The sequence below is a fragment of the Macaca mulatta genome, chromosome 11 (genome assembly GCF_049350105.2).
Source record: "Macaca mulatta isolate MMU2019108-1 chromosome 11, T2T-MMU8v2.0, whole genome shotgun sequence".
Classification (NCBI taxonomy): domain Eukaryota; kingdom Metazoa; phylum Chordata; class Mammalia; order Primates; family Cercopithecidae; genus Macaca; species Macaca mulatta.
The window spans coordinates 64,287,034-64,314,691 of record NC_133416.1 but is presented as its reverse complement, the minus strand read 5'-3'; the positions used below and the strand labels follow the sequence as shown (position 1 = coordinate 64,314,691).

Genomic DNA, 27,658 nt, shown 5'->3' with positions numbered 1-27,658 from the left:
AAGATGCGTGTTAAATGGGGTCTGGACATTGGGCACCCTCCTTACCACTGTAGCCTCAGCCTCCCACCTTCCAGGGCCAGAACCCCGCCTGTCACTCTCACCCCATGGCAGGATCCAGGGCAATGCCCTTGGGGTTGTAGAGTTCCAGGTCTAGCAATGTGACACATGTGTCCCCATTTCTGTTGCAGACAAAGATCCTATCATCGATGTCATCCACAAAGTAGAAGTTGCCTGTCAGCCAGTCGATGGCCATCTGTTCCACGTCTGGAGAGTATGAATGAAAGAGCCATGGGGTGGGGCAGGCCCTCTTGCAGAGACGCCCACCCTTTGCTGGTGAGAACCCACACCTGGAAGCCCACCTTCTCTGGATGACCTCCCGCCCAACACCCCCATGCTGAGCTCAGGATGGACATACAGGAGCCCTCGCATAAATGCTGGCTGGCAGGCTGACAGGCTTCCCAATTCTAGCCCATCTTTGAAAAGGGACCATCTTCTCGGGGCACCAAAAGGTAGAGAGCACAGGTCCACTAGCTCAGTCCAGTATTTTTTTTTAACTTTGCTTTTACTTGGGATAAGAGCACTCAGGCTACCAAAACATTACACATCTTTGCTTTTCACTGGACTTTTATCTACTTTCTTTCTTTCTTTTTTTTTTTAGAGACAGAGTCTCGCTCTGTCGCCCAGGCTGGAGTGCAGTGGCAGGATCTCGGCTCACTGCAAGGTCCGCCTCCTGGGTTCATGCCATTCTCCTGCCTCAGCCTCAAGGGTAGCTGGGACTACAGGCGCCCGCCACCACGCCCAGCTAATTTTTTTGTGTTTTTAGTGGAGACAGGGTTTCACCGTGTTAGCCAGGATGGTCTCAATCTCCTGACCTTGCGATCTGCCCGCCTCAGCCTCCCAAAGCGCTGGGATTACAGGGGTAAGCCACTGAGCCCAGCCCTTTTATCTACTTTTTATGATAAATCTAGTTATCTCATGCTAACCAGAAGCACTGACTGGAAGCTGGACATATGGCATAAATTTTTGAAGTGGAAAAGCAGGGTACATGCTAATAAACCCAGTTTGAGAGAAAAGTATTTTAAAATATGAGCTCTACAGAGATGCAAAAGGGAAGATCCATGGGGGCAAAAGGTTGGGCACCAGTGACATGGGCCAAACTTCCTCTACTCAGTCCCAGTCCCCTGTTCCTGCAATGTTCTTATTGCTCAATGTCCTCATGTCCTAGGGAGGGTCAGAAGAGGTGGGGAGTAAGTCACAGGGCAGGAGGAGAGAGAGTCTAGGAGAAGGGCCATGAAAGAACCCTCAGGGTAAACTGAGGTATGGCTCAGAAAAAGGTGGGGCTTAAGGAGGATGGGAGTTGGGGAAGAAGATGGAGCCCTGCTGCCTAGACTCAGTTTCAGGCATGGTTCTGGAGGAGATGGAAGAGGCCAAGAAGGGCCAAAGGAAAGAGAGGCAGGGCAAGGGTGGCTGGAATTCAAGGAGGCAGGAAGTCTGGGGACAGGGACACCTGCTGGCCTCCTCTGGGCTCCTCCTCTCCAGGACCACTGGCTTCCTTCCATCTACTCACTGCCCACTTCAACTACCACCATCAGAGATGATGCCTCTTGCAAACTGGGAAACTCCTAAGGCAGTGACTTTCTGGGACCCCTGCCTGGAACTCCACTTCCACTAGTTTCCCCAACAGCTAAAGAAATCATTGGGCTACCTGCTTTGGGCTGAAACTCATCCTCCATTACCAATACTCAACCCAACAGGGATTCTTCTGCCCCCACACAGCTACAGGTATAATGACTTGCTGTTCTGCTTGACTGCTCCCTAATTTCCCCCTCCTCCCCACAGGAATTCAGGGGCTGCTCCCTAACAGTGGGTGGGGGTGGGGTGGGGGCAACAAGAACAGGAACACAGCTCTCAAGGAACTTGGCAGGGCCTTGAAACTGACTCAGAGTCACAGGACAGGAAGGGAAGGAGCCAACTGAGGGCTTTACCAAACTAGTTTCTTCTTCAGGTCCTCTCTTCTAAATCCCACCCCAATGCCTGGAGAACAAGGCCACAGAGTCAATATATTACCCCTGTAAGCATTCATGCATCCCCAAGCCCAGCCACTCTTTCCTCTGGGCCCCCAATACTGTCCCATCCTCACAAGATTAGAGAGAGGGGGAAGAGTAGCTTGAGGAGGCCAAGGCCCTGTAGGAAGAGGGCCTAGTGCAGGGGTAAGGCAACCAAATTCTTTGCCCCACACGCTGTAACCACAGAGAAAACAGATTCAAATGAATGCTGCTGGGCTGCCTCCAGAGGAAATCGAAGTCTCAAAGCGGGGACCTGCCTGCAGCCCCTGGCAGCCAGCAGGGTGGCTGGAAGTCAAACAGGGCTGCGTGCCCTTTACTTGGTGGGCACGGCAGGGGTCTGGGGGCTGCTGGCATGTATATGAACTTCATCAGTGAAAGCTGTTTTCCCAGCACCAGCTGGCGCAGCTACGGCCGGCCTTCTCTCCGACTTCCTGAGGCTTCCCTGAGTCACTGCCCAGCCCTAGGGCTGGCAATAACCTGCCCCTGCTCCCCCTATCCACCCTTCTCTTGGCAAGAGGGAGGAGGAAGAAACCTGCAGAGATCTGATGCCACCATCCCAGGTGCAGCTCCACAATCAGCGCCCCCAGCCCCAGGATGTGGCCTGGATTCCCTCCCAATTCCGGGAAGGAAGGCAGAGAGATCATCCTGCTCTCAGATATTTACCCTTGGCCGGTCTCCCTTCCACCTCCCCAAAGGCCAGGCAGGGCCCCACTCAGCAGGCCGGTGAGGAGTTGGCAAGAATTGGAGTCCTCAGCCTGCCTGGCCTCCCCTTTGGTATTTTTGCAGCTGGAGACTATTAGTTGCAAGCAAAAATCCTTTGTTATCCAACCCCCTGCACCACATTATTTTTCTCTCTCCTAAAGTTCAGATTCCTCTGCCTGCCCCACCACACACGCACATATGCACACACACACATGCATACACAGTCACCCGCACACATACACGTGGCCACCACTCCAAGGCCAGTGTAGAGAGATGGGCTTGAATTGAGAGGAGGAACCTTGCCTCCAGGGCTGCCCTATAGGCAGTATCTGGGCCACCCCTCTCTGTCTTATGAACTGGGGTCCAGGTGGAGTCCTGGGCTTCAGCCCAGAGATGCTGATCATTCTGGCTCCACCAACCCTGAGGGGAGCCATCCCCTTGCGGCCCAGCCTTCTAAGGGCCAACTCACCCCAGCGCACCTTCTAAAAGGGGCTCTGGCCAAAGACCGAAAATCCTGAGGACGGGAGAATCTCAAATAAACCCAAGGGGAGAGAGGGAGGCTGTGTTGTGGGAGGAGTTGGGGACAGTCTAGGGGCAGAAGGGCAGGGGATTCCAGCATCAAGAGGGAGGCTAGGAAGCAGGGAAGAGGTGCAGGAGTCAGACGAGAGACCGCAGCTACCCGTGATGTCACAGAGGACTTTCAGTTCCAGGCCCCAGAATAGACCTGGTATCCTTGCACCCCATCCCACTACTCAGCATCTGCACTCACTACAACTCCAGCTTTTCTCAACTTCTTCATCATTCCCATTGTTCAAGAGGCATTTCCGTACATGGTGGCTGCTTCTCAAACACACAGGCCCCACCCCATGCCCAAGAAGACTCTAGCTTCAGCTGCAGGATTCTAGTCACCTGCTCTAAAATAAGGAACTCTGAAGGAAGAAGCCTTTATGCCCTGAGAAAATGTCACCCAACACATCTACACACCCAAAGAGTGTATACACATCCAAAGAGGTCCCTGGACCTCTAACCACATCCCCAGGGAGCACACTAGATTCTGGCCCTTGTTCCAGGAGCCTCCCTACCTCTCCTCCTATCATTCTGCTCTGCCCTGGGTCCAGCTGGGCCCTAGACACTCACAGCTTGAGTTTGAATTCTGGTTCCATCACCTTCCAACTGAGGCTATAGGCAAGTTACTTAATGTCTCTGAGTCTCTGTTTCTTCATCTGTAAAACTGGATGGTGGACTAACAGCACTTAGCACTGGGCCTGGTGCATGATAAACACTCCCCACATGGGGGCTGCAGTTCCCACTATGTCCTCCCCTCCCCAAGCCCATCCTTTCCCATCTTTTCCACCAAGTCGCCCTCTGTGCCTCCAGCCAGAGCCCTGTGGTCTCCTGACTCTGGGTGGGCCCTCCAGGTGGGCCATTTGGGGCTAACACCTACTATTCATCAAGACTCGGCTCAGGCTCCCAGAAGGAAGCTTGCCCTATTAGAAGGAAGTTTTCGAGGCCAGGCGCAGTGGCTCACGCCTGTAATCCTAACACTTTGAGAGGCCGAGGTGGGCAGATCACGAGGTCAGGAGATCGAGACCATCCTGGCTAACACAGTGAAACCCCGACTCTCCTAAAAATACAAAAAAATTAGCCGGGCGTGGTGGCGGGCACCTGTAGTCCCAGCTACTCAGGAGGTTGAGGTAGGAGAATGGCGTGAACCCAGGAGGCAAAGCTTGGAGTGAGCCGAGATCACGCCACTGCACTCCAGCCTGGCCAACAGAGCAAGAATCTGTCTCAAAAAAAAAAAAAAAAAAAAAGAAGGAAGTTTTCCTGTTACAGGCTCCATAAGCCTCTGGAGCTTATTTGATCATGGCCTCTTCACCTGACTACAAATACTGTGAGGAGGGCGCTGCCTTTTGTCTCTGTCCCAGGCGCCTGACACACATGTATTGATCCGTTGAACAAATATTTACTGAAGACTGAGTCCCCCAGTCTGTTGTTCTAGAGCTGGGACATCATTTCCCCCCTCTCTTCTACTGCCAGGATCCTCCCTCTCTGGCCTTGGGACACTCCAAGACAGTGGGAGAGGGCAGTCTGTCTAGTAATCCCACTCAGGGATCTTGCCTGGGGGCTGGGAGAGATGGCGGAGAGTCTGAGGACTTCGAAGGTGAAAAGGGGGCCTCGTGGTGAGCCTGGCAGCTCTGCTAAATGACGTGGCCTCATGCTCCTTGTTTCCTGCTGGGTCCCGACTTCAGCTCTTCCTCCTTCCACCACCCAGTCTGGAGCTTAGCCGTGTTGTGTCACCTCCTTCCCCTGGGCTCCCTTCCTGCTCCTGCCTGTGATTTCAGTCTGAAGTTATGTACCGCTACCTTCCCCTGCCTGGCTTAGGTCCCCAAGAGGCATTTCAACCTAGATCCCAGGGATGACGCCTGGATTCCGCTCAGCCCATCCTAGGGTCTTCCCTCTATTGAGAAATCCTTGCCGGGCTCTAAAACACATCTCTCTTGCTTAAGTTACTTCCTTTGGCTTGAAAACAGCGAGGGGAGTGCTGGGAGCAGTCTGGGTGGAGAGGCAACTTCAAGGAGACAGCGGGGGAGGAGAGGACAGGGCTGGATCTGGGCCGGGAGACACAGGGCTGGCCCTGGCCAGGAGAGAGGAGGAGCAAGAGTGAGCTGTTAAATGATTAGGAAACTCAGAACAGGAATGGGAAGCAAAAGTGCCAGGATGCAGGGGGCCCAAGGCCAAAGAGTAGGGTGGCTAGAGCCACCCCTTCCCAAACAGCCTGGCATCCTGTGGGTCAGAAAGGGAAAGGAGGGGCATGGTTAGCTTTCACATGTGAAGTCTGGAAGTGCTCTGTAGGCACGGGTGGGCGGCTGAGAGGGTCCAGGGGTGCCCAGCACAGTGAGGAGGTAGCACCCCTTCCAGCAGCAGCAGCCAGTTCATTAGACTCAGAGGGGCAGCTGTCTGCCCCTTCTTTGCCTCCCCTCTAGACAAATCACTACCCCATTTCCTGTTGTGATTTCGAAAACACACACACTAAAAAAATAAATAAAAGAAAGGGAGAGGAAGGGAAAAGTGAAGTTGGCCAGCTGGACCTGGGGACCCATTTCGCAACCTTGCTGCCTGCAGCCTAGGGGGCCTTTGCTGAGCTCCCCGGCCACCTCCTTCTTCCCCATGCAGCATGGTGCAGGGAGCGGAACCCTGAGACCTCTGAGGGCCCCTTCAGACCATCCTTTCACACACAGTCCAAACTCCTGAGTGACTTCAGCAAACCCGATTTCCTTTAAGGCCTCTATTTACAACCTCAGAACCTCCCCTCACCATACACACACATGTTCCCAGGGCCCCACTCTTGCAGTCTGCCTCATTCTTTCTACAGTGGTGGCATCCTCCAAGGTGAAGGGAATACAGATCAGAGGAGCTCAGCTTAGGAAATGCAGGGCTGGGCTGGGGTGGGTAGACTGCACCACCAGCCCTGCCCAGGGGCAGCCTGGCAGGAGGCTGGACAAAGCTGGGGTTACAGGCTCCATAGCCCTCTGGAGCTGAGAGACTGGTCACAGGTGGGGGCGACAGTGCGCAGACCTAGTTCCTGACTCAGGGACTATCAGGCCTGTTGATCCCTCTGGGTCTCAATTTTCAGAACTTTAGTCTTTTGTGTATCACTTTCAAAATGTCTGCCATGCTTATGTACAGCTTGTGCTACTGTTTATTGCCAGATATTTCAATTAACTTACTTTTCTTATTTCACTGCATCCTAAACAATTGCTGAAATAACAGATTTGATGTGCTAGTTACAGGAGTTTCCTAATGTATATCAAATAAAAACGTAACAGTTAAAAAAACAAACAAACAAAAAAAACAAACAAAAAAAACTTGTGCAGGTACCACCTACAATCAAATCAATGCATAGCCCCTTTGAGAAAGCAGTAGTGAAAGGGCTGCTCTTGGTGCTGGCCAAGGGTCTTCCCTCCTCTTCCAGCTCTCACCATCGAGTTCTCCGGTCTTGGAATTCGAGCCTCATAGACCTCCCCAAACCACTGGGCCAGTGGCAGAGGGAAAGGGAAGGTAATCTCAGGTGGGAGGAAAAGAGATGATCCACCCTACCCAGGGGGATGACACTGGGCCTGGGGCAGGAGGGTCAGCAGCCCTGGGGTGTTGAAGAGGAACGTGCACACGCTGCAGGGCCTCAGGGGGGCCCTCGGGGGCTCTCAGGACTCCACAGCAGGTCTGACTCACATGGCCCAGGACACATGTGAACCAGGCTCATTTCCTGGCCTCCTTCCTTCTTTCTATTCTATTTCTGCTTCCAGAGTTTTCTCTGGGGCAGGCTCCCTCTTCTGCCTGCACCAGCGGGCTGGTCTCGCTGGTTCAAACACCCCTCAATTGTTAGACTCCTCCCTCTGTGTGCACCCCTGCTGCATGAGGCTCAGCCCCAGGGATCCAACAGAGGTCACAGTCACAGCACAGAATGGAAGGCTTGCAGGCAGGGCTGCCCCAGAGGGCAGAGTGAAAGCAGGAGAAAGCTGTAGCCTTTCTTCGTCATCCTCCTTGGGGAGCTAATTACAGGCCAGCAGCTGCTGTGCAGGTGAGTGCCTGGGACCAGCCACCCCACACACCAGGACAGTCAGTCTCCTGGGGAGGGGGATGACCCGGGAACTGGGGGAGGGGCTAGGGGAGAGACACTGACATCCTCAGTTTGGGACCCATAATTAGTTTGTGGGAGAGAGCAAAACAACCATCCTCAGGGTGACAGCCAGACATTCAGGCGGCAGGGGTGTGGAGCAGGGGGAGGGCAAGGAGGAAGGGACAGAAGCTGGGACAAGAGAAACCCACTCATTTACCCCACAAGCATTTCCCCTTGGACTCTTCTAGCCTCCTGGACTCTGCCCCTGAGAGGCCCAATGAGTTTAGCAGACTGGGAGGCAAGGCAAATCTGTTTGCCAAGGGAGGGGTACCGGCTTCTTCTGGGGAGGAAGTCAGATAAGGAGACGAGGCCAGAGTAGAGGTTGAGAAGGTTCCCTCCAGGACACCCCATAGCCACCTACCCACAAGCCCACTGTATGGCACAGATGCAGGGCTGGGGAGGGAACTGACAGGCTGTCTGCCCAGACAGGCCTGTTAAGTAGAGCAGTAGACATGGAACAGGGGGAGGGCAGCTGCACAAGAGGGTCTAGTGCCAATCCCACCCTATCGGCCATGGGGTTCCCTGAGCCACCCACGCGTTAAGAGCTCAGCCAACCAGGCTTGACAACCCCCAGCTCAGCACCCCAAGGAGGACACATGTCTGATCACAGGTTAGCTGTGGACCTATCACAAGGACGCTATCGGGGATGCTCTGGAGGAGCCAAAGGCCGAAATGTGAACCTTAAGCTGAGGCCACGGAGAGTGAGGGCTCTCAGAAGGACCCCTGCTCTCCACCATCCCGGGGAGGGGCCTTTCTCTCTCCCAGAATGAATCCCTTGTAATCTCCTGGGATCTTTCTTTTCATCACAAGAACCAAATAAAGAAACTTGAAGATCTTCTAGAGAGGCCCAAGGTTCACAATCCTCAATTCAAAGCCTGCTATCCTTTACCACTGGCTTTCACTCTAGTTAATCTGATCTGGACAGATAAGCTCAAACCCATTATGCAGATTAGGAAACCAAGGCAGAGATGGGAATTCTGGTTTACTAAACAGTCATGGATCAAGTTAGTCTCCCTCAGGGGGTCAGATCAACCACAGGCCAGATTCTTCCTCTCAGCCCTGTGGTGCATTTCGTTGGAAATGTGATGCTGCCAGATGTTGACTTTAAGGCTGCTGGTGTAACAGCATCTGAGATGGGCAGGGCTGTTCCTGGCAGTGGGTCTACACCCAGCTATGCTCGCGCCCCTTCCTGTGACACCCCTTCTTCCACAACTAGGACAGCAAAGTGTAGCCTAGGGAGGAGCCTGAATGGAAGCATCCAGGATATTCTAAAATCTCATGTGGCTCACGCTTCTCTCCCAGCCTCATTCACTGCCACAAAGCCACAGAGAAATAACCTCAGTACTGCCCTCCCCCGATGGCAGCAGAGAGTCCATTGGCAATGGTCCCCGAGGGAAACGATGGCCCATGGAGACAGAGCAGCTGGGCCCCAGCTCCTTTACCCTCAGCTGCAGCCTAACAGGGCACCTCAGGCTTCCGCTCCTTCTTTCCCTAGCCTTGGCTCCCACCGCACCGGAAAGTCCCTCTGCAGTCTAGTCAACACTCCCCTCTCAGAGAAGGGACAGTCCCTGGTCTCTGGAGATTGACCATTCATTGCCCCCTCAGCCCTTGGCCAGAAATGCAGGGACCATCCAGACACTTGCTCAGAGAGCTGGGAGGGAGCTCTGCCCCTGCCTCAAACACACACCATTGTATCCAGCCTCCTGCTTCTCCTGCCCCAGACAGGAGCCATCCTGTGTAACTCCCGGCCTCTATTCCAGACAGCTTCCAGCTTTCCTGTCTCCCCTACCCTCCCCAGCCCTCCAAGCTGAGAGCAGGTGACTCACGGTGCAGACTGAGGGAGATGTTGATGGTGTGCTCATCCACGAAGCCCTTTAGGCCAGGCATGCGGGCACACTTGAGCTGCGTCTGGGCAGCATTGTCCCCAACATGCACCCAGCATACGGTCTCATTGGCGTAGCTGAAGTCCATGGCTGTGGTCTGCCGAGTGCTCGTAGGTGTGATGGTAGACACCTGGGCCCCACTCAGGTACGTGGCCAAGATGTTCTGGGAGTTGGCTATCAACAGCACAGGGGGCCGGTCTACTGGCTCTGAGAATGGGGAAGACAAGAGTCAGTGTAGCCAGGGCTCTAGGACCACCTCTCAGGCCACCACCCATCAGGGAATAGCATTGAGGGGGCTTAGTTAGCACTGTGGCCACAGGCAACCCCACCCACCATTCTTGGCCTTGCAGGAGCGGTTATCCGGCTGCAGCAGGTATCCTTCGACACAGCCACATATAAAGGAGCCATCTGTGTTGGTGCATAGCTGGCTACAGGTGCCGTACACTGAACACTCATCAAAATCTGCCGGGGAAAGGACAAGAATGTGGTCATTTCCAGTGTGACAAGGGCAGGGAAGTGGGTGATCATCAGACATGACCAACGTGTCCATCCTTACAGCCACCTTGAAGGACAGTCCGGCAGAATCTATTACAGCATGAAATGTGCAAACCTTATCACCCAGCAAGTCTAGTCTTGGAATCCACTCTAGAGAAACACGCATGTACATATCATTCATTCATGCAGGGAAGATTTATTGAGTCCCCACTATGGGTCAGGTGCCAGAGGTACATCAGTGAACTTTAAAATAGACCCACATTGCTGTCCTCAGGAAACTTATATTCAGATAATAAATGAAATATAGTTACTATAATAACAAATGAAACAAAGTAAATAAAGTATATGTTAGAGGTGCTAGTGCCACGGAAAGAGAACAGGGATGGAGAATGCAGATGGCAGGGGTGTGATTTTAGAGGAGTCAGGGGACAGCTTCACTGAGAAGGTGGCATTTGCGCAAAGACCCGAGGGAGGCAAATTTAAAACAGAAAAGTTTGCATTGCTTGTAGCAGTGAAAAATTGGGAACATCTTACTCATCAACAGGGAGGTGACCAAGTAAACTGTGGTAAAAGTCATACGTCACAGTGGTTTCTAAAAGAATGATGTAGATCTTTACATATTAATACAGAAAAAAATTATGGAACATACTGATGAGTGAAAAACTTGAAAATAATACATAGAGTATAGTATCATTTACGCAAAAAAGAGCACACAGTACTCTTGAGCAGTACTTCCAATTAGATTTTCTGTGAATACACACAGACAAACGCATAAAAAAGGGCCTGAAAGAGAGAGAGCAAACTGATAATAGAGTTGAACTCCAGGGAGAAGGGAAGGGGACCAGAATTGAGGGGGATTTGTCAAAGGGGACTTTGGTTTTATCTGTTAATGCTTCAGTTTTTTACAACAGAAAAATTTACATATAAACTATAATTTTAAGGTGAATTTTTAAAAGTCTGGTGGAAGCAAATGGTTAGAGCTCACAGTCATGCCCTGGGGTGGTGGCACCCCCTCTCTTGCACCTTCCTTCTAGTTTCTTATTCCAGCCAGGCTCCCTACCCCTCTCTGCCCCTCCCTGCCCACCTCAACTGGCCACTGGCACACACACATGCACACAGGCATATGCACTCACATACCTTTGCAGGTCTTGCTGTCTGCCTGAAGCTGAAAGCTGCTGTTGCAGTAGCAGGTGGGCCCATCGAGTGTGGGGACACAATGGTGCTGGCAGCCCAGGCGAGAGCAGTTGCCTCGAAGCTCTGTGTGGGGGCAGGAGAGACACATTCAGGTCACCAGATCTGGCACCCGCACACAGGCCACACCCTTCCCCTAAACCCAGTCAACCTTCAGAAACCACTTCTAAGGGCTGCAGTGTCAGAGATGGAAGGGGTCTTAGGAAGCATCTACCATATTTCACAAGTGAAGAAACTGATGCCCAGAGAGGCTATAAGAAAAGCCTAAGGTCACACAGCAAGTGATGGCTTAGAACCCACATGTCCCTGTTCTGGATGTTCTGGGCTACCTCTGTCCCCATTGAGAGGGGTTCTGGCACTTTGTTGGGGTCAACAGGAAGAGGGGACGGTGAGTCTTATCCCTTTCATATGCCTCTTGTCCACACTGCCTGGAGATTACAATGTTGGCTTCAGCTGGGGCTGAAGATTGGGCATGGAATTATGCCTGTCCCCACAGGATCCCAGCTCTGGCCTGGAAGCACCCGTCTAACTCATCCCCCAAGCCCTAGAGGCCTCAGAGAGAAGACCTAAGGCCCAGGTAGAGGACGGGAAGGAGGAGCAAAACTGGTTCCCTCTGGATTCTTTTCTAATCTTTCTCCTGCCACTGACCCACTTCCACAGGGGAGACAGAAGGGAATGAGACAGGAGGGGGGAGAGGTGGGAGAGCAGTTGCCCCCCCTAGACCAGCGACCCAGTTAATGGCCTTGCGTGGGGCCAGGCAGCCTGGCCACAAAGACCCCTTTGTCCAGCGGCCTCACACCCTGGCTTCCCCCTCCACCCCCACCTAGGAGAGAGAGCCGCCCAAGATGCTAAGACGTTTAGAGGCACTAAGCCTGCCAGGAAGAGTTGGGATGGGGGGCCAGACCCCAGCAATTCTTTCTCCTCCCCACTTCCACCCGAGAGCCATTCGTGCTGCCTGCCCAGCCTTCCTCCACAGAGGGGGAAAATACCATTTGCTCTGGAAAACCTAGAAAAGAGTAACTTTTCTGGGTATAGGGTGAGGGGATGAGGAGGCCAATTTCTGTAATATCAGAGAAGGAGGTTCAGACCTGAGGTTTTTGAAGTTCTCTGTTGTTTTAGAGACTGTAAAGGTACTCAAAAGGAAGCAAACTTGAACACACGCCACCCGAGAGGAAGGGGTGCGCGTTGTCATTTAAGTCAGCCCCCAGGCCCACATTCTGCATCCTGTCCCAGGAGCTTCAGATGAAAACATGCAAAACCAACCAAAGAAAGGGAGAAAAATCTTCCACAAACTCCCTTGCTCCATCCTCCCTGCTCCTAGTGAACAGGATCCAGACGAGTCTCCTCCCACAGACAGATGTTTTCTCGGGCACACAGCACAGGACGCTGCCCCCACACCCAAGCACAGCCCCTCCCCTAGGGCCACGCTCATGGCCTCTCAAAGCCTCATGGCCTCTCAAAGCTGGCCTCTTGCTCTGGGCCCGGACCCCGAGGACAAGAGAAGGGAGAAGCCATTATTCCCTAACATGCAGGCTTGAGGCTCTTCCTCCCCCAACATGACTCTCAAATGCTCACGCTGTGACCGGACTCTCCATGGCCCACAGGGCCCTTTGGGGTAAAGACTGTAGAGCTGGTGACCTGAGCCACAGGCTGGAAGCAGTCTGACTTATCATCCTAATGTTCCCACCTCGGCCTGAATGGTTTTCCTATCAACCACCTCAGACAGTCCAGACTGTCAGAGAGGGAGGGACCAAGGCAGCTTTAGGGCCCCCCAAAGATCTGCAGCTCCTGGGGGATGCCTTCTAGGGCACCCATAGGGGTGGCAGGTGGACTAAACTAGATTGCTAAGCTTTAGTCACAGCACCTCTGCTCCTCTCTGTGTTCACACTCAGGCATCATGCAGAAAACCTTTTGAAGAAAGGATCATACTATTTTAAAAAATGTATGAAAACACTGATCTCTCATCTTACAGAAGAAAAACTGCGACCTGGAGAGCGGTAGTGACTAGTCCGAGAACACAGAGCCAGAGGGAAGTGCCCAGGCTAGGGCCCACGGCTGAGGCCCACAGGGCTGTCTGACCAAGCTCCAAGCCCACGGGGCACATCAATTTTATCTGCTCTCTGAAGGCAAATCTAGGCAGGGGACCAGGACAAGGCCTCATCCCCACTGAAGGTGCCAGGACAGTCCTCGGAAGGTGGGCTGGCAACATGCTGCATCCACACAGGAGAGTAGAGAGTGGAAAAGTCCTTACCTCGGCAGTGGGGCCCCTCATCGGAGCCATCCATGCAGTCCTGGACTCCATTGCAGAGGCGAGACATGGGAACACACAGCTCGGTACCCAGGCAGTTATGCTCGTTCGGCTGGCATCGCTGGGCCTTGCTCTGTGGACCTGAGGGCAGACAGAAGGGTGGGTATGAACAAGCTGGCTATGGTGGCTCTCTGGCCAGCTGTTCACTGGGGACGAGGGGAGATAAAACTGGGGTTTCAGATCTCAGGAGGTCTCAGGGCTAGTTAGACTCTTCCACCTAGAACTCTGTTACAGCATTCCCCACAGTAGTCACACACCTGTAGGCAAACAGGCGGAGGTAGAAACTAGGCCTTCAGCAAAGAGTCCACCCCTCCAATGTCCCATACCTATGGACCCCAATGCCTCAACATTCTATGCTCAGGAGACAGGCTGAGGACAGCCTGGTTTTTTATGGTGACTGAGGTCAGTAAAAGGTTTTGATGATGCCAGGAGTGATGGCTCCTGCCTGTAATCCTAGCACTTTGGGAGGCTGAGGTGGGCAGATCACTTGAGGTCAAGAGTTCAAGATGAGCCTGGCCAACATGGTGAAACCCTGTCTCTACTAAAAATGCAAAAAATTAGCCAGGCATGGTGGCATGCACCTGTAGTCCCAGCTACTCGGGAGGCTGAGGCATGAGAATCGCTTGAACCCAGGAGGCAGAAGTTGCAGTGAGCTGAGACTGCACCACTGCACTCCAGCCTGGATGACAGAGCGAGATCTGTCTCAAAACAAACAAACAAAAACAGGTTTTGATAAGCTGAGGGAAGCAGAGTCCATGGCAGAGAAACTCCAATGATAAAGAAAAACTCCTTCCCATAGCTCCCAGTTTGCAGAACCCAGGGCCAAGAGTGGTACCAAATGTTCTAGACCTTCACTGTCCAATACGTAGCCCAGCCATATGTGGCTATCAAGCACTGGAAAGGCAACAAGTTCAAACTGTAAGTATAAAATGTACACTGGATTTTGATGACTTACCAGAAAAATGCAAAAGATTGCTAATGATTTTATATGAATATACTGTACTAAAGAGATAATAGTTTGGATCCATTGGATAAAATATTCAAATTAATTTCATCTGTTCATTTTTACCTTTTTTATGTGGCTACTAGAAAATTTCAAGCCGGGCGCGGTGGCTCAAGCCTGTAATCCCAGCACTTTGGGAGGCTGAGACGGGCGGATCACGAGGTCAGGAGTTCGAGACCATCCTGGCTAACACGGTGAAACCCCGTCTCTACTAAAAAATACAAAAAACTAGCCGGGCGAGGTGGTGGGCGCCTGTAGTCCCGGCTACTCGGGAGGCTGAGGCAGGAGAATGGCGTAAAAACCCGGGAGGCGGAGCTTGCAGTGAGCTGAGATCCGGCCACTGCACTCCACCCTGGGCGACATAGCGAGACTCCGTCTCAAAAAAAAAAAAAAAAAAAAAGAAAATTTCAAAATAGCACATGTGGTTTTTAATACATTTCTATTGGACAGCACTATTCTAGACTTCCAACCCCAAAGCAACAGGCCTGATAGAAGGATTTGGGAAGAATCAAAGGTTGTGGTCTGGCCAGGCATGGTGGCTCACGCCTATAGTCCCAGAACTCTGGGAAGCTGGTTCAGGAGGATCAGAGGATCACTTGAGGTCAGGAGTTTGAGATCAGCCAAGGCAACATAGTGAGACCCCACCTCTTAAAAAAAAAAAAAAAAAAAAGAAGGTTGTGACCAACTGGTCATATCATCTCTGGAACTTCCTTTGTTGCTCTGGAGGATGGATGAGATAGAGAGACTACTGTCTATTGGCCCCCAAGCCTGGACATGGTGTGTGAGTGACAGTGTCTATGATCCATGTGTGCCTGGACAGGAGTCCACATACACAACTGAGGGTGTGGCTGTATAGCATGCAGGGGTGTGTAGTGAGAGTGTATCTGTGTGTCTTTCTGTATGCTGGTGTTTCTGGCCTCAGTATGTGAGTTTCCATGTGAATCAATCTGGGTTTGTGTGTCTGGGGACATCTATCTGAGTATACAGTGTGTTTCTGCATCCACATTTGAGTGTGACTCTGTGTTACTGGGAGAATGTGTTTGTGCCTTTGGGTGGGAGGTGGGCTCATCAGTGCCAGGTGGGTCTGTGTGTGATGTTATGAGTCCAGGGGGTATGAGCGTGAACAGAGTGGTAATGCATATAAGGTGAGGTTTACAGCAAACTGAAGGAAGAACGAACAAAAAGAGCCAGATCTGGCCCTTCTGCATGACTTTCTTTACTTCTAATGCAAGAATCAGGGTCAAAAGTGTGGGGGAGCAGGTGGCATCAGACAAGAAGAGACTCCAGGCTGAAGCACCCCGCCATACATATACTCGCTGAATACCCCTGGCCCCCACACTCCAGGGCAGAGTGTAGGGGTGAGGCAGAGCCCATTCGTGGCTCCCTTTCCAGCCCTAAAATTACCCCTGATAATTATGGGTGGGGGTGTGGGGACAGAACACCAGATAGGACTGGAGCAGGATAAAGCCCACGAGAGAACAGAGACAGACCTAGGAATGCAGGGTCGCTTTGACCCTGGCCCAGATTAACCAAGCAGGGGAGGGGCTAAAGGTGGAGCCACCAGGACTGTGCCAGCTATCCAGGACTCTGGGGTCCCACCAACAAGTTCTCCACCTCCCTTGGCAGGGCAAAAGCTGGGCGGGGACCTTTCTCCCAGTTAAAACAGCTGCCTCTGATTACACCACTTACTGGGGGCAGGGGAAGGCGGGGGTGGCGGGAAACGCACAGGGGTGGGGCTTCTGGTATGGGGCTGAGCAAGTGCCAGTGGCCTCTGGCCTGGGAGCAAAAGGACAGAGGAAGATCTGAGGATCCGACAAGACCTGAGGCCAATCATCAAGGGTCAGGGAGGATGAGAGGGGGAACGAGGGAAGAGCTGGAAGGAAAGGGAGGCCAGGCCATCTTCTAGCAAAGCTGTCAGCCCAGAGAACACTGTCTTGGGGTGCATCACCTGAGGGAGAAATCTGAGGCGCCATTTCTAAGCCCAACAGGCACCACGCGAAGCATTCTGAAGGGGGTAAAGGACAGTTTTAGCTGTGTCATGGACAAATACAATCACTGCGCAAGGTCCATGCCAGGCTAGGCATCAGCTGTCCTCCTCCCAAACATCTGCCAAAGGAAGAGGGATAAGTTAAGGGTTTGGGGAAAAGAATCCAGAAAAGGTACTTACAAATCTCAGGGGCCTCGTCAGATCCGTCTGGGCAGTCCCTCTCACCATCACACCGCCAGCCCTTTGAGATACAGGTGATTTGATCTCTGCAGGCAAACTGCTTGGGGCTGCAAGTCTTAGGGGCTAGAGCAAGGAAAGAAAGGGGATATAAATGAAGGGTGGAGGCTGACTCTGTGGCCCTAAAGTTCCTTAGGACTCCTTTTCCTTCCCTAGCATCAGTTTCCATCTGGCCCAGACCCTGAGCCATGGTCTATGTGCCTGGGGGTGTCAGGGGGTGGCTTTGGGTAGTTCCTACACACCGTGTATCTGTGGTGGGGGTGGGGGGATCCAGAAGCACATTTTACTGCACCCCTCCAAGTCCTCTAGGCTGCCTGTTCCTAGGAGTCAGGGTCAAAGCCTTTGCTATTTTTGGTTACTGTGATCAGACATCAGCACCCCCTGGCTTTGATGACAGAGTGATGGTGAAGGGGGGTACATTTAGGCCTTGACATGTTTTCTCTTTATCTTCCTCTGACTACTACTACAGGCCCAGAGCTGGTCTTATCTAACCTCTCTGCTTCTCTGCCTTCTGGGACGCTCCTGGTCCCCTGACCCATCACCCCATACTTCCCAACCCCTAATCACTAGGCCCCCAGCTGGAAGCAGTGGGGAGGGATGCCTTTCGCACACACAGTAGTTGGAGATGGTATTAGCAGAGGCACAGGAGGGCAAGGCTGGGCAGGAATGGGCAGGATGGAGAGCCCTGCTTCCATCTCCATTCCCTAATTTTTTTTTTTTTTTTTTTTTCTGAGGCAAGGTCTCACTCTGTCCCCCAGGCTGGAGTGCAGTGGCACAATCTCAGCTCACCGCAACCTCCACTTCCCGGGCTCAAGCAATTCTCCTGCCTCAGCCTCCCCAGTGGCTGGAACTACAGACATGCATCACCATGTCCAGCTAATTTTTGTATTTTTAGTAGAGACAGGGTTTCGCCATGTTGCGCATGCTGGTCTCAAACTCCTGACCTCAGGTGATCCACCTGTCTTGTCCTCTCCATTCTCTAAAGACACAGCCTCCCTTGGTTAGACCTCAGGGGTACTTTCAGTAGACATCCTTAGAGGGAAGAAGCACCTAAAGATTTTCAAGATATCAGAATTGGGGAGCAGAGGAAGGGGGATGGCTGAAATGAACTCTAGGAACTGGTTTCAGTCCAGTCAACCTAGTTAGCTACTATATTCAGGACCTCTTGGCCCTACCCTCCCACCCCAACCAGACTTCTTTCACTCCTACCCCATTCTCTTCCCTCATCCCCAAGGAGGAATTAAGAGTGGTGACAAGTAACTCTCTTTTTTTTTTTTTTTTTTTTTTTTGAGACGGAGTCTCGCTCTGTCACCCAGGCTGGAGTGCAGTGGCCGGATCTCAGCTCACTGCAAGCTCTGCCTCCCGGGTTCACGCCATTCTCCGGCCTCAGCCTCCCAAGTAGCTGGGACTACAGGCGCCCGCCACCTCGCCCGGCTAGTTTTTTTTGTATTTCTTAATAGAGACGGGGTTTCACCGTGTTAGCCAGGTTGGTCTCGATCTCCTGACCTCGTGATCCGCCCGTCTCGGCCTCCCAAAGTGCTGGGATTACAGGCTTGAGCCACCGCGCCCGGCCGACAAGTAACTCTTTTTTTTTTTTTTTTTTTTTTTTTTTTTTTTTTTGAGATGGAGTTCTGCTCTTATTGCCCAGGCTGAAGTGCAATGGCGCAATCTTGGCTCACTGCAACCTCTGCCTCCTGGGTTCAAGGGATTCTCCTGCCTCAGCCTCCTGAGTAGTTGGGATTACAGGCATGCGCCACCACGTGCAGCTAATTTTGTATTTTTAGTAGAGACAGGGTTTCTCCATGTTGGTCAGGCTGGTCTCAAACTCCCGACCTCAGCTGATCCATCTGTCTCAGCCTCCCAAAGTGCTGGGATTACGGGAGTGAGCCACCGTGCCTGGCTGACAACTAACTCTTGTTGTGGGCTCAGTATGTGCCAAGAACTGTGGTAAAGCAGTTTTTTCCATGTATCATCTTATTTAATCCCCTCCACAGTATGACAAAGTGGGGACAACTAATACCACCATTTCACAGATGAAGAAATTGAGCCAGGTGACTTGGCCAGGGTCAAATAGCTGGCAAGTGACAAAACCAGGACTCAGACCAGCTAAGCTGACTCCAAACTCTGAACCAGTGAAATCCGCACCAGACCTCCCATTCCCACTCCTCCCAACCTCTGTCACCACATCCTTCACAGGAGGAACAGTCACCCACCCCTTCTCCCCCACCCAAGGCTGGGCTCCCAGTCTCCCGGCCTTTCGTGCCTTTTCCTCAGCCTGTGCCATCGCATTTCTATTCTGCTGGCACACACTGAAGGCCAGCTCTATGCCAGGCACTGCACTAGGCATCAGGGTGCCAAGGAGGGTGAGATGACCCTTTGCCCCACAGAAGCCAGAGTCGCCTGAGAAGATAGCTGTACCCAACTAATGCAAATGCAGGGCAGAGACAGAAGTATAAGGAAAATGTCAGGGGGTTCAGAGGAGGGAGGGAGTCTGATGGGAGCCACACCGAGATGTCCTCCCTCCTAACCCCCACCGCTGGCAGGGGGGACCGCACTCAGGCCCCTGGCCAAAATGACCGAGTTCAGGAAACACATCAAGGATGGCCTAGCCAGGCTCCCCCTTCAGCCCCCCTCTCCTGGCCCCCACCCTGAGCCTGGAATAAAGGCCCCTTGAGGAGGTGGATAATGCTGAGTTCATTGCCCCACTGGGCCAGCTGTGAGGTCTTCCCGGGAAACACAGCCCGCCAGCCTAGTTAGCATGCCGGAGAACTGTCCGCTTCCCCTGACCAGCCGTGGCCGGCTGAGGGGGAAGAGGGGGGCTGGAATGGGACTCAGAGGCAGATGGGATGTTTGGAGCCCAGAAACAGACCCCCCGTGCCACCCACCTGGGACTTGGTCCATGCCCTGGCTCCTCCCAGGGGCAGAGTGCACAGCCAAGGCCTGAGGTCACCGGGTGGTCACCTAACCTCCCCTCCATTTCACATCCCAGCCATGGTGCCCCCTCCTTTAGCCTTCACTGAGTCCCCCCACTGTCCCCCACCCCCATTTTTGGCCTGAACTCCACAGAGGAAACAGCAGCTGGCAAACTCCAAAAGCTGGAATGAGAGAGATTCACAAACCAGATGTGCTCTTGCAGGGAGGGGATGGGGGATGGGGCAAGTGAAAGGAAGAGGAGGGACCAGGCCCCTATCCCACAGCAGCACCAGGGGAGGGGGCCACATCTCCTGAGGGCCTGGCCAGCACAAGGATTGCAGAGAGATACGTGAAAGAACTTCCTGTCAGGGCTGATGTTGAAGGCCCCAGGAATCTGGAGTGAGAAGGCTAAGGCCTGTCTTTGATTTCCTTCAGCGGGAGAGGGAAGAAAGAAACAAATAAACGACTTTGGGGCAGTCTACACAGCCAAGGGAAGCCTCACTCAGAGCTGGGAGGGAGCCGTGATGGGGGTGGGGTAGGACACTTATCTGCTTAGAGGGAAAGCCAACCCCACTCCCCTCAGCAGAGCCTTCTGTGTCTGAATCCAGCACCCAGAAAACCCACCTTTGCGGCCTGCAGTTTAGATGAGAGAACAACATCGCGCTAAGGCCTTCCCACCTCCTGGCCCGCATGAGAGAACCTGGCGGTCTCCATGACTGATAGGAGCTAACCCTTTCACCTTGCTAACCACCAGCCACTGATTGGAAATACAGTAACTATTAACTCACTTAGTTCCTACAACCCTGTGAGGTGGGTGCCCTTGCAACCCCCATCTCACACATGAGGAAGCTGAGGCACAGAGTGACGGTAACTGAGCAGGTGGTTTCCTCATTGGCCATGGAATGAGCCAGGTTAAGAAAGGAAACCAGGCCAGGCATGGTGGCTCACGCCTGTAATCCCAGTACTTTGGGAAGCCAAGGCGGGCGGACCACGAGGTCAGAAGATCGAGATCATTCTGGCTAACGCGGTGAAACCCCGTCTCTACTAAAAATACAAAAAATTAGCTGGGCGTGGTGGTGGGCACCTGTAGTCCCAGCTACTTGGGAGGCTGAGGCAGGTGAACCAGGGAGGCGGAGCTTGCAGTGAACTGAGATCGCACCACTGCACTCCAGCCTGGCAACAGAGAGAGAAAGATAAAGAAAGAAAAGAAAGAAAGAAAGGGAGGGAGGGAGGGAGGGAGTGAGAGAGGAAGGAAGGAAGGAAGGAAGGAAGGAAGGAAGGAAGGAAGGAAGGAAGGAAGGAAGGAAGGAAGGAAACCAGCTGGGCGCAGTGGCTCCCGCCTGTAGTACCAGTACTTTGGGAGGTGGAGGCGGAGATGGGCAGATCACTTGAGGTCAGGAGTTCGAGATCAGCCTGGGCAACATGGTGAAACCCCGTCTCTACTAAAAATACAAAAATTAGCGGGAGGCGGAGGTTGCGGTAAGCAGATATTGTGCCATTGCACTCCAGCCTGGGTGATGGAGTGAGATTCTGTCTCAAAAACAAAACAAAACAAAAACAAAAAACAAGGAAGGGAAATTACAGGGAGCACGCTGTCGTTCTCTGGCCCTGGCAGTGGGGAGAGGATTATGAGGGGTGGCCTTCAGGGCTCCTCAGAGAGGAGGGGAGGGCACAGAGGAGAGAGAGAGGAGCAAGAATGGGACAGAGGAAGGGGAAGACAGGCAGGAGAAGAAGGAGGAGAGAACTACAGAGGAAGGAGAGAGAGCGAGTTTGGAGGAAGAACACCAGGACACAGGGGCCGTCTGTTCTCAGCTTTGCCTGAAGATGAATGTGACTGCCATGCTAACTTGGCCAACACCCTGCCCCACCCCCCCAAACCCAGGCACCCAGCCCAGCCATGGCCCCCAGGGCCACCAAACTGAAGCCAGGGCAGGAGGTGTAGAGTTGGGTGTGCGTCCAGACACAACACAGACCCCACTGCCCTGCTTGAGCCTTGGCTGTCATCCTCTGTCCCATTCTGGGACCTTAGGGGTGGGGAAGTGGGGTGAGAATTCCTGGCCAGAGAAGGTGACAGCGAAGTCCAACCCTGAAGGAGTCTTCTCCAGAGGAGGGGAACCCATCCTTTGATACCCCTTGAGGGAGCGAGGGCAAGGGCGAGGAAGAGAGCTAAGACCTTAGAGGTGCTTCTTAAAGGACAAGCAGACTCAGGGACTGCAAAAGCATGACAGGGACCCTTGGGGCCCTTTTTAAGAGTGGACACAGCAGAAGGAGAGATAGGCTCCCCTCTGAGATAGGTGAGAGGGGGGTTTTCGAAAGGGAACCACATGATATAGCTAAGGGAACAGAGTTGGGGGAGGATGCTCAAGGGGGCGGGGACAGAGCCTGCAGGAATCTGAATTTTCAACCCTATGGGGGTGGGGCAGCAAGGGCCTCCCAAACCCAAACCGAGAGGTTTTCATTGAATTTTATGTATTTTGGGTGTTGCCCGGTGGCTCCTTCCTGAGGCTCAGACACATTTTTGTCATTCCTGAGTCTGGGCCTCTGCTTTGCGGCCTGGACAGACAGACAGACAGGGTGGCTTGGACAGCCAGGGGAGGGGAAGGGTCTCCGCTTCCATTCTGAGTCAATATTGACGCAGCAGGACATTAGCCTGACCCGTGACCTCCCCCATCAGCTTTTCCTTTCCCCACAAATAAAAGCCAGACCCCTAGAAGGCCTCCAGAGGTCACCATATCACTCACCAGGCATTTCTAAGCCTCCCCTCCTTCTCCCCCCACCCCAGCCACACACGGCTTATGCTCACCAGAGTAAAAGCTCCAAGCTCTTGACTCACTCCTTACATTTTTCTCCAGTTCTTAGGCTCCTGGTCAGGAGGAAGTTCTGCCAGAAGTCTAACCTCCCTCCTTCCTTCTGAAATACCTCCTTTCTCCCTCCTAGCCCACAAAGGGTATCAAGTTCTTTTCTTCCAGAAACATTCTCTCCAAAACCTATTCCCCAAATTAGTGGAGGGGGAAGAAGAAAGAGGAAGTCGGAGGAAAGTGGAGAGGAAACTTTTGGTGCTGAACTGGACACTGGGTCTGGCCAGGAAGGGGGAAAAATAGCCAAAACAGAGGGGAGGGAGCTAGGGGGTAAGTGGGAAAGCCTCATGAGACTCTTGCTCCCAAGAAGCTTTTGGGATACCAAGAGGCCTAGATGTGGGTAAATGGAGATAGGCAGAGAAAAATAAGACAAGTTACAGAGACGCAGAAAGAAGGGCAGATAATGTCACAAAGGTTTGGCAGTAAGAGATGAACCGAGAGGGTGAGAGACAGAGTTTCTAAAAAGCCAAGACAGTGCACACTAATGAGAGACAGACAGAAAGACAGACAGACAGGCAGAAAAGCCAGGAAGGGGGCTCAGTCCAGAAATTGCCAAGGCGATGACACAGTTGTCCTGGGATGAACCCAGAGAATGACTACTCCATTGGGCCTAGGGTAGAGTGGGAGCAAGATCTGTCCTAGCTTGGAGAGACAGTGTCGGTCCTAGGCAGTGCCGGATGCAAGGGAGACCCAGAATAGGGACCACTACCACCCCTGGAGTCAGAAGGGTAGAAAGGAGGAAGGAAAATGGAGGTCTTCCATCAGGGAAGCTAAGGCCTGGGGGGAGAGGCTCTCATCTCCCTTGGGGGAGCAAGAGGGACCACTCTCCACATACACCCCTCACCTCCTTCCCAGGGAGGGTTTATATTGGTGCCTGAGGCCATCGCACCGGAAACACTCCAAAGCCAACTGCTTCCTTCTCCAAACAATGCAGGATCCTGCTAACCAGGCTGAAATCTGGGACAGAAGGGGGAGGCAGGTTCTCTACTGCTCAAATCCAGCACCACCAAGTCAGGGGCCTTCCCACAGTACCGTTCAACTGCACCCAGATGCCTCAAGAGCAATAAGCCCACACCCAGAGCTGGAGGACCTGAAAGGTAGAGAGTCTAAGGAGCAAGGAGGACCCTGAGAAGAGAGTACTGGGAGGGAATAAAACTAGGCTTTGGGGTTCTGATGTGCAAGGGCTCACACTGCAGCAGGAGGAGAGAGAGTTAGACTTGAGTAAGGAAGGGCTTCCCAAAAGGTAAGGAAGGGGTTTTGAAGAATGGGGGCATCTGGACAGGAACTGACTGGCCAGAACCTGGGCTGTCATCCTTTGGGAGGCTCAGTGATGGAAGGGTGGTTGAGGGTTAAAAAAAAAATGGAGAAAATGAAGAGAGGAGAGAGAACAAGAGAACAAGATCGGAAGAAAAAGATGTCTAGTGAAGCAGCCCTAAACATCAAAATATCCCTCCAACCCCAAAATGAATTTCTTACACATTCTTGCTTTAAAAGACAGTGAGGCAAAGGGAGACGTTTAGGATGTGAGTCTGATCAGGGAGAAAGGAGTTTGGAACTCTCTCAGGGATCCAGGACGCTAACACCCCAGCTTCGTAACTCACTTCCACTGTACCTACTCTAGTAACTGGTAATATGCTGGCTCAAGGGGGTGGGTGGAGAAAGGTCAGGAAAAAGGGAGGGAGGAAGTCAGCCTTATTCTCTGAGCTGTATCTGTCTGGGGGTACCCTCCCCACTAGAAAATGTTCCCCAATCTCAGCAGGGCCCTCAATAGTCCCTCTTCCCATTCTCCACCCCATCTTTCTCCAATCTCTCCAGCAGCAGGTACACTCAATTTTGTCACTAGTGGGGAGTGATGTTACTCCCCAAAGGGCAGGGGACCCCGGAGGCAGATTCAGACATAGAAGAGAAAGTAGAAGAGGTAGGAAAGCCCCTAGGATTGCTGCTCTGGAGAGAAAGCAGCAAGGCTGTGATAGCAGGAGGAAGATTACATACTAAGTCAGGTGAGCTGGGTCATTTTCATTCTCTGGAAAGTAAACAAGAAAGTTCAGTGTTGATGGACCCCGAGGCAAGAGGGCAGGGGTTAGGGATAAGGGATCCTCTAGGCTGCCTCTGGATGGAGTTGAACTTACATTTCTGTGCAATTCTCCTTTCTCACCACCCTGTACCCAAGAGTGGGGTGGAGCTGATTATTTGTATTCCCACTCCCAAGGCAGAACCACTGGTGTGTGTTTCGGGAGGGGTCCTCTCCTGGGGTTTCAGATAGTTTGATCTGAGCTGGAGATACAGAGGGGGTATGGGTGAACATTTTAAGAAAGGGTAGGGAGATAAGGAGAACATGTCCAGTCTCTCTCTTCCACTAACTTGGTGTGGCAAATAGAACTCCTTTAGGGCCCTGGGAGTGACACTATCTGGGGTCCCTTCCTGACCTTCCTTGCTCTCCACAGAAACCCTCTTGCTTCTGCCTAACTCTAGCCACCCTCCTTCATGGGGCTTCTGATGGGTCTCTCTCTCTCAGTTTTTTTTTCTATTCCTCTCAGAAGTGGTTGCAACGCCAATCTCCCTGCCTCAGTTTCCCTTCTCACCTCACAGGGCTGAAAACAAGAGAAAAACACATGATAATGACAGGAGTTATGCACAGATAATGACTGGCTGTGCGATGTGTGGAGGATATTCAGGCAAAGCTCCTCTCCTACTCCGGGGCAGATAATTGGTGGGGTGGGGGTGGGGGGTAGACAGTCCCCAAGAGGGCACAACTGAGGGCCACTAAATATGTTTTTTGGGGGTACAGCTGCTTCCTGACCCTGTAAGTCTCCTCCCCCAATTGAAGCAAGTTAGGGAGAGGGAGGGAGATAATCTGGTTTGAGAAAAACTTTCCCAATCCCACTCTGGCAGGACAGAGGAGGGGGTGTATGATGGTATTGGGCCCAGTTTTGTCTTTGGATGAGAGGGCTAAGATGACAGGAAGGGATGAGATCCCACCCCGTCTCAAATCAGGGACCTAGCCCAGCCCAACCCCATGACCCCAGCTTAACGCTTAAAGCTTGGGCAAGACTTGAACCAGTGACTCACAAGTAAGAGAAAAAAAACAGCTGACAAGAAAAGGGAAGAGAGGCACCCCATTTCCCCAAAAGGATGCAGTTCTAGCCTAAGCCTAACTGCAATATACAAAATGTGTATACATGGGATTTTGGGCTTGGAGGGGTGCAGGGAATAAACCCATTTACTAAAGGAGTGTGGGGGCACAGTCATAATCCCCATCCAACCTCCAGCTCTCCTTCCAATCCAACTGTGATGAAGCCAGAAGTCAGGGAGAAGGCAGCCTCCCCCACCCTCCTACCCCAGCATTCCAGGCCATTCTCCAGTCCCCTTCCCCAATGATGACATCTGACGTTTTTTCATCTCAAAGCTCCCAGGAATTAAGAAGGAAAATTCAAAGTCACATAGTATGGCGAGCTCCCCCTCTCTGCCCCCCAACACAGCCCTACCCCAGGCCACTGACAGAGGCCCTGAGAGGGGGAAGAGCCCACTTCAGCACCCAGGCCTCCAGCCGGGGCTCTGGGGTCCATTTCAGCCCAAGCAGGGGGCCCTCCCTCTCCCCATCCACAGCCTTCCCGGGCCTGCCTGCCCTGTGCCCAGCAGGGTACCCCTGGCCTGGCTCCCCCTTCGAGCTACAGAGGTCACTGCAAAAAGCCCCCCCACCCCACCCCCACCCCCTTTTGCAGCCGAACATTGCAAATCCGGATTCCTTCACAATTCAGATGGGGGGTGGGGGGGTTGGAGGATGTAGGGGAGGCGGAGGCCCTCCCCGAACAGAGATAGGAAAAGAAGGCCTCTCCTCCCCAGGATCAGAAAAATGGGGATCCCTCTTCTCTGTACCCAGGCCTCTGGTCTTTGTTTGTGCTGGGGGGCCCCGGAAGCATCATTTGCCCAGGGCCCCCATCCCCCAAATCGGACCCCCATCCCCGCCCCCAGTCGGGCCGCTGCTGTGTCAGCTGGACTGGGATAACAAAAGGCACCCCCTCCCGCGTCTCCCTTCCCCATCCGTATGCAGGAGTGGGGGCTGGGGAGAGGGTGCCCCCAGGGGTCCAAGGGGGACGCGGAATCTCACTCACCGTCGATAGCGGCCGCGACCAGAGCTGAGAGCAGGGGCAGCAGCAGGAGCAACGGCGGGGTCAGCATGGTGTGGGCTGATGCAAGCAGCAGCCCCTTCCCCTCTGGTCCTGCTACTTCTCTCCTTCACCCCCCCAATTGGGGGGTCCCCCTTTTCCTCCTTTCCCCCTCCTCCTTCTCTATTCTTATTCTTTCCTTCGGCAAAGCGCACCAGGGGCGTGGGTGAAGAGGTAGAGTTCCGAGCCCCTTGGGGAGGGCCTGCTGACTGGGGTGCGCCCCTGCCCCCAAATCCAAACCCTTCACCCCACCCCCCCGCTTCACTCCTCGCTGCTCTTTCCCCCTCCCCGGGCGAAGCTCACAGCCCCATCTCGGAGCCGCCTCCGGCTGCAAAAATGCACAATTGGGAGGAGGCGGGGAGGGGGGGTGGGGGGCGTGGACCGGGTAGGGGAGCCTTTCAAGGGGGCTTGATGGAGCTCTGGGGGTTCCCCTCGTTTCCGCCTCCTCAGTGCATGGGCCTGGAGCTCGCACCGCTGTTCCCCGGACTGAAGTGCCGAGGAGGGGGCTGATGGGGGAGAGGGAGGGGACGGGTAGAGGAGGGAGGGAGGGAAGGGGCGGGGAAAGAAAAAAGGTTGGTGGGGGGGAGAAAGAGCTACGCGGCAATCCGGTGAGTGCGCATGCGCCGGTTTGACGCGCTGCCCGGGGGAGGGGGACGCGGACCCGCGACAGGGTTAGGAGTTCTGGAAAGCGGTCCGAGCGTGGGGGTCCCGAGGACTCGCTAGCTAGTTTGGGGCCTGGGACGCCCTCTCCCCTGGCTGGACCCTCATCCCTGGTGCTCCAGAGAGCTGAAGGGGCCGAGGGTGGGATTGGGCAGTGGGCGGAGAGCTGAGCGGCTCCCCTTTGAAACTCAGTGTCATACTCTAGATTTCAGGCTCCCTCCGGGGGCGTCCGGGACTCGGTGGTCTGGGCCGAGGCCCGATTTTCTAGGGGAACCCTGAAGGTGCCTCCTCTGCCCGGGGTGGGGACAGGGGCAGCCAGTCCGCGGGGAAGGTGCAGGGAAAGGCTGAGCTTTGATTTGGAGACTTTGGAAGACCGGACTGGGATTGGGGCCTGCGGAGGAGGGGGCGGGGTGGGGGAGGGACCGAGAGGACCCGCCCCCACCTTGCTCCAGGGCTCGGAGTAAACAGGGACACCCGCGGGGACACGCCGGAGCTTGTCCTCCCGCGTGGG

At 53.5% G+C, this 27,658-nt stretch overlaps 1 protein-coding gene across 1 annotated transcript in view; it reads right to left on the bottom strand.

Moving 5' to 3' along the window:
• The window catches only part of LRP1 (LDL receptor related protein 1), an 84,986-nt gene extending 58,006 nt beyond the window's left edge, over positions 1-26,980 (bottom strand). Inside the window, exons 1-7 of the mRNA XM_015152081.3 lie at positions 26,434-26,980; positions 16,494-16,616; positions 13,267-13,404; positions 10,962-11,081; positions 9,663-9,791; positions 9,273-9,536; positions 102-264 (exon numbers count right to left, since the gene is read on the bottom strand). Of these exons, the coding sequence (XP_015007567.1) occupies positions 102-264; positions 9,273-9,536; positions 9,663-9,791; positions 10,962-11,081; positions 13,267-13,404; positions 16,494-16,616; positions 26,434-26,500 (1,004 nt within the window). The 5' untranslated portion in view covers positions 26,501-26,980. The remainder of the gene's footprint in view (positions 1-101; positions 265-9,272; positions 9,537-9,662; positions 9,792-10,961; positions 11,082-13,266; positions 13,405-16,493; positions 16,617-26,433) is intronic.
• Between the last annotated feature and the right edge of the window lie 678 nt (positions 26,981-27,658).